The sequence below is a fragment of the Cydia pomonella genome, chromosome 6, assembly GCF_033807575.1.
Source record: "Cydia pomonella isolate Wapato2018A chromosome 6, ilCydPomo1, whole genome shotgun sequence".
In the NCBI taxonomy this organism is placed as follows: Eukaryota; Metazoa; Arthropoda; class Insecta; order Lepidoptera; family Tortricidae; genus Cydia; species Cydia pomonella.
The window spans coordinates 19,336,574-19,346,690 of NC_084708.1; the positions used below are offsets into that span (position 1 = coordinate 19,336,574).

The 10,117-nt window shown below is 39.5% G+C and overlaps 2 protein-coding genes across 2 annotated transcripts in view; one reads left to right on the top strand and one right to left on the bottom strand.

Moving 5' to 3' along the window:
* LOC133519217 (cell adhesion molecule Dscam2-like) overlaps positions 1-1,859 on the top strand; it is a 77,973-nt gene extending 76,114 nt beyond the window's left edge. Inside the window, exon 33 of the mRNA XM_061853207.1 lies at positions 175-1,859. Coding sequence (XP_061709191.1) covers positions 175-226 — 52 coding nt within the window. The 3' untranslated portion in view covers positions 227-1,859. The remainder of the gene's footprint in view (positions 1-174) is intronic.
* A 264-nt stretch (positions 1,860-2,123) lies between these two features.
* Positions 2,124-9,154, bottom strand: LOC133519216 (integrator complex subunit 8-like). The gene is given in 10 exon segments (XM_061853206.1): positions 2,124-2,888; positions 3,331-3,574; positions 4,269-4,611; positions 5,027-5,216; positions 5,496-6,036; positions 6,038-6,871; positions 6,953-7,083; positions 7,583-7,680; positions 8,359-8,553; positions 8,649-9,154. Coding segments are annotated over 10 exon segments (2,934 nt in total). The 5' UTR covers positions 8,767-9,154; the 3' UTR covers positions 2,124-2,648.
* Positions 9,155-10,117: the final 963 nt, after the last annotated feature.

Here is a 10,117-nt window from a genome sequence, read left to right on the forward strand (position 1 = left end):
TGCAGCCACGACATCTAGCGCCTATTCGTGACACAGAGTACATCGAGATCTTGCGAGTTTTGTGAGGGAAAGCTCGCCCATACCCACACCCCTCTAGCTTTCCACAACCTTCGCAGTTCCTACCATAAACGCTAGATGGCGTCGACATTAAAAACAAATTATTTTTGTTTTCAGATATCAACAACGCCAAGAGCAAGAAAGGAGAGATTTTACGATACACGTTTAACATAAATGACAATAAAGACTGCTGTAAGCGAAAATAATCAGAATTATAGAATGTTACCTAGATAGATATAAAGATAGGTAAGTCTTAATAAGGACTGTAAATATTTATATGAGTTTTGTAAATTTTATTACAAGAATCAAGGCCTATTTGGAATTAAAAATTAAGTCGGGACTCAAAGTATAATCGATAAAATGGAAATAACAACAAAATTGATCGGAAATTGTTTTGTTACGTAGTTGTTAAGTATTTGATACTACGACTTAATACGTAAAAGTTATTCACTATTCAAATCAAATTCAAATACAGTGTAGTTAAGTATAAAAGATACGTCTAAAAGTCATCTGTGGACAGCGCAGTAAGGCGCTGTGTAAAGTAAAAAGTAAAAGACATTACTTAGAGTCCATCTAAATTAGGTAAATCTGCAGTGGGGTAATATCGAAACATAACCATAAACGTCAAACGTTTTAAGAAAATAAGGACCTACCTGCTGCAAACACCGCAGATCAGAATTTCTGGCATGTTTCTCTGTCACTCTTATTACGCCTTAATTGGAGTAAAAGAGAAAGATGCCCGCAATTAGCGAACTTCGGTGTTCGCAGTAGGTAGATCCTCCGGTGTCGCCATAATGTTTTGCAGCAGACATTTAGACGGACTCTGAAGATGAATTGGAGTAAAAGAGAAAGATGCCCGCAATTAGCGAACTTCGGTGTTCGCAGTAGGTAGATCCTCCGGTGTCGCCATAATGTTTCGCAGCAGACATTTAGACGGACTCTGAAGATGAATTGTATTTATTTCGTGAGTAAAACATAACGTTGTATAAAAACTAATATGCAATAAAATTAACCCTTTGAACGCCAATAACCCCTAAAGGTGTCGTTACCTGTCGTGCCCGCAGCGCCAAGGACACCTATAGGTGTTATGGCGGACGCTGTCAAATTAACCTTCACACTTTCGAGTAAGGTTTATATTAGAGGGATTTTGGCGTTAGAGTGATGTTTATGTTTATGACATAGGTAAAGCATTCAAAGGGTTAGGAGCTTTGTTCATTTCTAAAGACGGTTATGGATGTAAGGTACCTATTACCTATCTAAATTAAAAAGACAATATCTCTTTGTTGAGTAATATTAATATTTTTTCAGGCTTGCTAGTTTTATAAAACAAATCCGAACACCAAATTTTGTAGTGTACCTATACTTACTGCTGTGGCGACCCGAAGTGAACCTTGGCCTCCGACACCAAAGACCGCGATGCTTCTCTGTCCAAAGCCAAACCTATACCAACTTACATATCGTAACCACATAAGAAAAGTCTGGAATTTGTAAATCGTATAACATTTTAATAATATTCCAGTTGCCGACATTATCTGAATCCACAACTCTTATTACTGCCATTAACATTTTAATAATTTTATTGATGCCGAATTCCTAGCATCTAAACCATTTCTCAGACTGCCAATATACTACAATTAAATCGTAATTATTATTTTGTGAGTGTAATTTGACTGACATAAGTTAGGAGTCAAACGGGAACTTGAATCTTTCAACAGTCACTGCCTACAGGTTAGTTATACAAATGTAAATATAGATTATAAGGAAGAACAAATGAAAAGGCAATCAATAAATAATGAAGTTGATTATACAAGTTGTTTCATTACTTTCTTTCATTTAATTTAATTCTTAGGATCGAAACTAGCGAACTGCATAATCTCCTTGGGACTAATTCTAGTATGGGAACTGTGCGCCGACTACGACGTCAAGGATATTTGCATGGTGTATTCCCATTTGTTCCGTTGGGCACAGATGGGAACACGTGCATTCATATAAATCATTCCCATCTATATCCACCTCATTGACGGCGGTTACGTCGGGAGGGGATAAATGGGAATGATAAACAGTAATTCTGAGTAGTTATTTGTTTGCAAAAAAATATTTCTTACATTGATCTTAACGATAATTAAGTTGATAAAATTGGCGCGAAAGCCCCTAAAGAAAAGTTATCTGAAACACCAGCTTGCAATTTTTACTTGCTTGCCGCTTTCATGTCAGACCCGATAAACCGGAGTGAAATAAAACGTAATCTATGGTAATCATAAGAATATAATAGGAACTGTACAAAAAAAAAACTTATTCGATTCAAAAGTTGTTTGAAAATGATAGTAGTCCACTGGCATTAATTCCAATAGTAGATATACTCCGAGGCAGTCACAGTACCACGTCCATTCCTCCAAGGAATCTAGCAGACTTACTGGTCAGTAAAAGTGCGAAGCAGCTTCGCTCGCCCAACAGCAGCAGTCTCGCGCTGTATCTTTTCACTGTTGTTAGCGTTGATGAGATCTAGCGCGCCGACGGCGGTAATGGCACGCGCACGCTTTCTTGCCTAACTACCTACACCACCGCATATATTACTGTAATACGCAAGTAATCTAACAGACATACTGGTCAGTAAGAGCGCGAAGCAGCCTCCCTCGCCGGACGGCAGCAGCATCTCGCTGTATCTTCTCACTGTTTTTGGCGTTGAGTTCGAGAGCACCAATGGCGGCAATGGCACGCCCGCGTCGGTTTGTTTCGCCACGCCGCGCGTTTGTTGCTATGGCAACTTCGAGTAGCGTGTCATTCCATAGGCAGTTGTAGTACGCGTCCATGGAATCCGCCGCAATGCCAATCTATAATAAATATGAATAGTGATGAGAATTTATTTTCCAACAAAATGCTACAAATAGCTACTTCAATATAGTTTAGGTAAAAGGATCCAACCATTGTCATAAAATAAAACCGGGTCAGGCATTAAGTCATATAATTTCACTGCCAGCACCAGGCGATATCACGCTGCCCGTCTCACCTTAGTGGCAAGTCGATTGCACCAAACCGTCGAAGCATTTGTTAGATTTTATTACATGGGAAGTTCCATAGTTCACTGCTAAGTGACGTTGAGCTAAGTACAAGCAGTAGAGTTAATATACCTTCTCGGCGAGACACTTTAACGCGCGTGTGTATGCAGGCAACCCTGGCGGCTGGGTGACGCCTGGCAACAGCACGTCACCTGTCACATTAATCTACCTACGCTGAACACGCGAGTAACGAGGTGCAAGAAGTAGAAGTTCGTACCTTCTCGGTGAGACACTTGAACGCGCGCGTGTAGTCAGGCTCCGCGGGCAGCTGGCAGAGCGCGGCGGCCTGGGTCGGCGCAGCCAGCGCCTGGCAACAGCGCGCTGCCCGTCTCACTAAGGCGTCTTCGTCGGGAGCACGCGTTGCGAAGTGCTGTGAGCCAGCGGAAAGCGCGCATAGATAGTGACGGAGCGCGGCAGCGTGCCGACCTGCTGCCATCTCCGCGTCGCCGTACAATCGCAACCTGTTACCGTTAATAACTGTGAATGGATGTTGACTATGATCAATTGATCATGTTGACAATAGGTAGATCTTATTTTCGTGGTGAACGAGTGTGAATTGATTTTTAAAAAAGCCGGCCAACTGTGAGGTGGACTCACGCACGAAGGGTTCCGTACTATTACACAAAAAACGGCAAAAAAAATCACGTTTGTTGTATGGGAGCCCCACTTAAATATTTTTAGTATTTGTTGTTATATCGGCAGCAGACTGTCACGGTTCACGAGATGCAGCCTGGTGACAGACAGACAGACGGACAGTGGAGTCTTAGAAATAGGATCCCGTTTTTGCCCTTTGGGTATGGAACCCTAAAAAGGGAAATTAATAAAGCATGTCCCTAATTTCGTACGCGCATTACAGCCCGTGGTCGAAATTTAGAATTTACGGACCGCATCGCCTAGCAAGTGTGATGAAAAAGAAGTTACACGGCTGCATTAGGTTAAGTAGGTACCTATAATACCTATACCAGTTACAGGTCAGGTAATTTCTCATTAAAAGGTTGTAGGTAGGGAATCCACCTGTCAATTCTCTTTAGTATTCAATTTCGAATGACAAACAACTTACCTAGAAGTATTGTAGGGGTAGAATTTTCATGAAGTGAAATGTTAATTTCTTTTGAGAATAATAAATATATTTAACCCGAATGACAAACAACTTACCAAGAAGTATTATAGGGATAGAATTTTAAACTTCTCTCCAGCAGTTCAATCAGCGAGTCCAAAATATCCGTGGCCTTATAAATATTAATATTTGCAATGTTATTCGGCCATAGGTCTGTGTATTCCACAACAAGTTCTATGGAGGAGTCGTCAACAAGAACATTATATATTTTGGCGAGAAGCGATAAAACTACGCTTATTGTAAGCGGTTCTCTTAAACCCTGAACGACCAAGTGGTAGGGGCTGAGATTATGGACGAAGTGGTTCACATAGTTTGGTGGTTGATGGCTTGTATGTGTGAAACATTTCTGATGGCCGATTGAGTTGTTGAATGCGTTCAGAACTGTAAAAGGTGAAAAAAAAAAACTTTATTATTGCAATATTTAAGTAACATTTTTAAGTAAGCATAAACGTTGTAACGTTTAGTTTGAAGTGTTTACATAAAAAATCTATTGACTACATATGGGAGCAATGGAATCTAGTTCAGCCGCTATACCTGATAAAAATGGAACAGAGTTGCTTAATGTTTTGTTCGTTCTATTTAACTTTTGTGCAATAAAGATTTAATTTTTTTTTTAAACAAAACAAATTCAATTATATTTTCTAATACCATTGATTCAAACTTCACTACCAATTCTTGTATGGTGGGCTGCTGCCCGCTAGAGATTAAATATTGACAGTAGAGAAGTTTACGTTATCCTTCATTTCAAAAGTTGTAACATCTTTAGCAGAAGAGCTCGTTAACAAAATAAACTGACCGTTGTCCCATAGCCGTCGCGACAATTTGTGCGCAACCTTGCCGCGTTGCAGCTCAGCGCATGTGGCACACAACGCGGCGGCCACATCGGCGGCGTTTACGTCCCCGCCCGCGCCCTGACGCGCACCTGACCTTGCGCCTGCTTCCCACACGCACATGTTCAGCAGACCCAGCCACGCTGCTAGCACCACCTACGACATATTTAATACTAGCTCAAAAATCTTCTTCGCTTATAGTTCTTCTCAGCCAATGCTTAGTAAACAGTCCCTGAGTGTGAATGCCTTAAAAATCAAGGTAAACTCACACACCTATAAAAAATGTTGATGTCAACTCTAGCCAGCCTTTCATTGGGACCACAGGGGCAATGTCGCTCTCGAAACATTGGAGGTAATTTTCAAGTTATACACTGCCAAGTCCAGCTGTTTTAAAAATATTAAAATCAGTGAAAGGTGTTGAAACTTTTGACGAACCTGTGAGCGCGGAGCGTCCGTATCGCTATCGGCAGCGGAAATGGCCACCTTGCACTTGTTGGTCAGCACCGTGGCGTTAAGCCGATGGTGCGGCCATTCCGACAGCAGCACGTTGACCTGCAGCAGCAGCATCTCCCAGGCTAGCGCACGGCACAGCCCGATCAGGGCAGGATCATTGTCGTCCGCTAGTTGGTTACGCGCCTCGCATTCGACTTCTGACAAGAACGAGAGAGCAGCACGCGCGTCGCCCGCTTCCAACCGCGCCCGCGAAACTCCAGACATCACCACGGAAAAGTCCTGCATGAACCCTCGCGGCAGTGCCGCTAGCGAAACTCCCAGGTTCCCAATTGGCTTGCAATAAGCGTTGTGCTTTCTCAGCGGTAATGAGGGCGACATTGTCATCAGCTTTACCAAACACATGTGCACGTCTTCAGCGCTGGACGCTACCACTAGCCGCTTCTTCAGCCTCCCTATATCCAACTCAAGCGTATTGTATTCTAAATCCGTCGTGTCCCAACTGTTTATGAGCAACTCGCAAGGTCATCCAGTCATCTTTTGATAAACTTGACACCAAAACCGGAGCTAATGCCCAAAAGAGTATATCAAAAAATGTTATACCTGTGGTGTTGAATTTATTTAGAAAATCTGGATGAGTCGAAGGTAACCCACCTTCTAGAGCATACCTAACGGCGTTTAATGCCGACACGCGGATCATCAGGCCTTTGGGTACTGATAAAGCGCTAGTCGAAGCAGCAGCTTGTATATCTAGCTCTACAACTTGTCTATGTATCATTGGTATTTCTCTAGATAAATTGTCAGCTTGCAAAATAGCAATTATGCCTTTATAACCATTAGCTACTGATTCTTGCAGCCTTTGTAACAAAGACCGATCTTCATCTAACAAATCTTGGCCCAAATTGAGAGCCCTTATGTATCCTAAAATATCATCTTCAGACACACTTGCATAGTTTAAATTCCCCCATGGAACTTTATCATACTGCCCCTGACCGTAACCCTTACTCTTTACTTCAACTTCAAGCAGCTTTTGGTTTTTTCTGCAGCCCAAAATGTGTTTCTTAGCTTCCTCATGTTGTCCATAGAAAAAGTAATTGTAACAGATATCAAAATGAATTTGCATTAAGAGTTCATACTGGCTAATGCAAACACTGCCTGCATCCCAATTATGCACCATGTTATGCATATCTTCAGCCAGATGCGTGAACGTGTCCATAACCGGGACTCTGATTTGTATTGGTTCATCACTGTTTCCATTAGAATCATAATATCTGATAACTTTTTCTAAATATTTTATGCTTTGATTACAGTCATTTTTTAAATTCATTTGGGGATATCCTTTTTCCAGTGGTACACTAGGGCTGAAAAAGGTACAATACATTTTTTTTACAAAATATTAAATGTACCATTACTTATTACAATACCATTAAATCTCAACTTACAGGTGTAAAAACGGGAGCTTTGCAAACTCTTCTTTGGGGGCTGCTTTTGCTGGATACCTTAAGATCCATCGATGATATAAAGTCAATGCAAACTGCATATGTGGCTTATCTATCATATCCATAGAGATTTCCTAAAATAACCGGCATATATAACAGAAATGTTTTGAAATAAAGGCCATTTTACATCACATTAAAACTCTTCTATACTAACTATACACCGTGTTTTTTTTTTATTACCGTTAATTGCAAGGGTGCATCCCTGAGCTTAAATTAACACATTCACTGCCGGGAACCCACCTGGTGGGCACTCATGAACTTTGTTCAGATGCCGGACAACCCGCTGGGCGGGTTGTTTTGTACGCAGCTATAGACCACCGGTTTCTGGGGTAGTGCGCCGTTTTTTGTCTGGCAGTGAATGTGTTAAGTAACTTCCTCAAAGACACCATCAGTATTCTGTTTAACTCCATTTTGGAGATAATCAATAATAATTTTTTAAAGTAATTTTAGCAAATAAATTAAGTTTAGCACATTCTTGACATAGAAAAGTATAATAATGTCTGTCATAAAATATACAAATGTTATCCCTATGTCCTATCAATACATTTAATGTAAATATTAATTCGACAATACCTGAGGGGGAACAGAAAATGCACCATCAGCTGCCATAAAGATTATGTCCTGCAGCAGTTGCTGTTGTATAAAAAGTGTTAGTTTAGTTTCAAAAGTATCTGAAAAATATTTTTTTATAATTGATTATATATAAGACTGACCATAACAAGTGTGACTTAAATCTTACTCAAAACATATCCAAATTACTTGATTATACTTAGTGTGTAATAGCTTATTAAAATTTTCAAGTAGGTACTAGCTTTTACCCGTTACTTCGTCTGCGTGTGAGGGTGTTGCCAGCTGATGCGCTAGGGGGGGCAGTTCATGTGGCCGATAGCCGTGGACAGGGGGAGGGGCATACATTTAATTAGAAATTTTGTTCTCTAGGAGGGGGGCTGGCCTTGGCGACGCCCATGACTTTCAGCGGTTTAAGCGTGAAGAGGTAAGAGACAGGGAGACAGTTACTTCCATAAAGATTTTTGGGCATCATCCTGCCTGTTGCTATCTCTGTTACACACACATAATTATATTGCTATCAAGCTTGCACAGTGACATTGACAACCAGCATCATGGGTGGGACAGCAATGTATTTATGGGTGTGCAATAGAGATAGCAATAGAAATAGCAAGTGGGTCTGCCTTAGGCATAGTCAGCAATACTTATATGAATCAGATCGCAGTGTTTTTTTTTTCTTAGGAACTTCTGCAAAAGAGCTCTAATCATGTATTTTTGCAACTTGATAAAAAATGACACATTGTATTTTATTAAATATACTACCATTTAGTTTAGTAACTTACCTAAATTCCAATTGAGAAAGGATGCAACTTTGAGGGCAAGTATTTTAAGGGCAAGTTGCTTTCTTGAGATATTCGATCGACCAGGACTATGTGAGGGTGACATGGACACATCCTCACAAGTGGTTGGACCGTCCCGAATATCATTGCTTATGTCTACTGACAGGAATTCCACTATCAAGTCAGTAGCAGACGGCACTGAAAATTACTAGAATTAAAATCTGAATATTTACTCATAATCTAACCAAAGCGACACATTAAACAGGCATTAGAATTAAGTTCCCGTCAAGTACCTGCGTTAGGATGTTGTAGATGCTCTTTTAATAGTTTTTGGTCCAACAAAAACTCGAACCACAGTATCTTGTCGTGTGAAATGAGCCTAGAACCCGGCCGTAACAAATCCACAACCATATTGACAAATTACTTTAACCGTTAGAATTACCTCAAGATCTTAAGTAACGGGTGCAGTTTATTTATAATATTAGTACAAATTTATTTCTTATTAGAAAATTTAAATTAGTAAATTACATTAATATAGAAATCCATTATAAACAAAACAAGACGAGTCGGCCGGTAGCGGTACTGCATTGTCAAACAGAATATGACAATGACATTGACATAACAGTTGTTTTTTTTTAACAATTATGGCCTGGATGCGAGTTTTTTAAGCCAAACATAACAGTTGAAATTTTTTTTTATTAATGTTATGTGTCAAACCTTTTATTTATTTATTTTAATTTAACATATTTAAAGCCGTTTTTAGGGTAAAAGTTAAATTTTAGGGGCAACGTTTGTTTATTATAGAACGTATTACAAACGTTTCAAAAAATTGGAAACAACCCTATTGTGGCGTACGGCGTACTCCCTCCACACATTATCAGTAAGTAAGTGAGTTTTACCGTTATTTATTTATTTAAACTTTATTGCACAATAAAAATAAGTACAAATGGCGGACTTAATGCCTTAAGGCATTCTCTACCAGTCAACCATAGGGCAAAACAGAAAGCGCGTTATATTCTTAACATTTAATTAATATCATATGAGGATTATTATTTATAATTGAGTATTCTTACTTTTATTTATGATCAGCTTATAAGATAAGAGTATCAATTGACTCTTAGTTGACACTGGTGCCCACCATTTTAAATTGTTATAAAAAGGCAGGTAGGCATTGACAAGCGGCGAGTTCGAGTACGGACAAGTTATAGTGAAGACGTCTTGGAATATTTATTGTATATTGGTTGTTAGAGTCAGACAAAGATAAGTCGGCAGCGATTTTGATAGCCCATTCGGTGCAAGTGTCAAGTGAACGTCATAATTTCATAGAAGTTTGACGTTTAAAATAACCCGTTCACCATCTAGACTATCAAAACCGCTGCCAACATATCTTGGTTTGACTCTATTATGTTTGTAACAAATGAATAAAGTTAAAATATTGGTACAAGTATTCGTTTTCATCAACAACCCGGTGGGATACTGTAATATCGCATCAATCAGTTTAGTATTATCAGGTTATCAGTCAACTAAAACTCCCGTTCACTTTCTAAGTAAATATATAATTCGATATTCGAAAAAATTAGATGCACAAAATTACAAGAACAAGAATTACCAATTTATCGAAATAACTCGAGAGTTCACTATTAACGACCCAATAAACATCAGTGTACTTAAACCGAATGTCTACTGGCATACTTCCAACCAGAACCATATTCAGAAATGCAAACTATGGTTCCGAATGAATTTACATATAAGCATATTATGC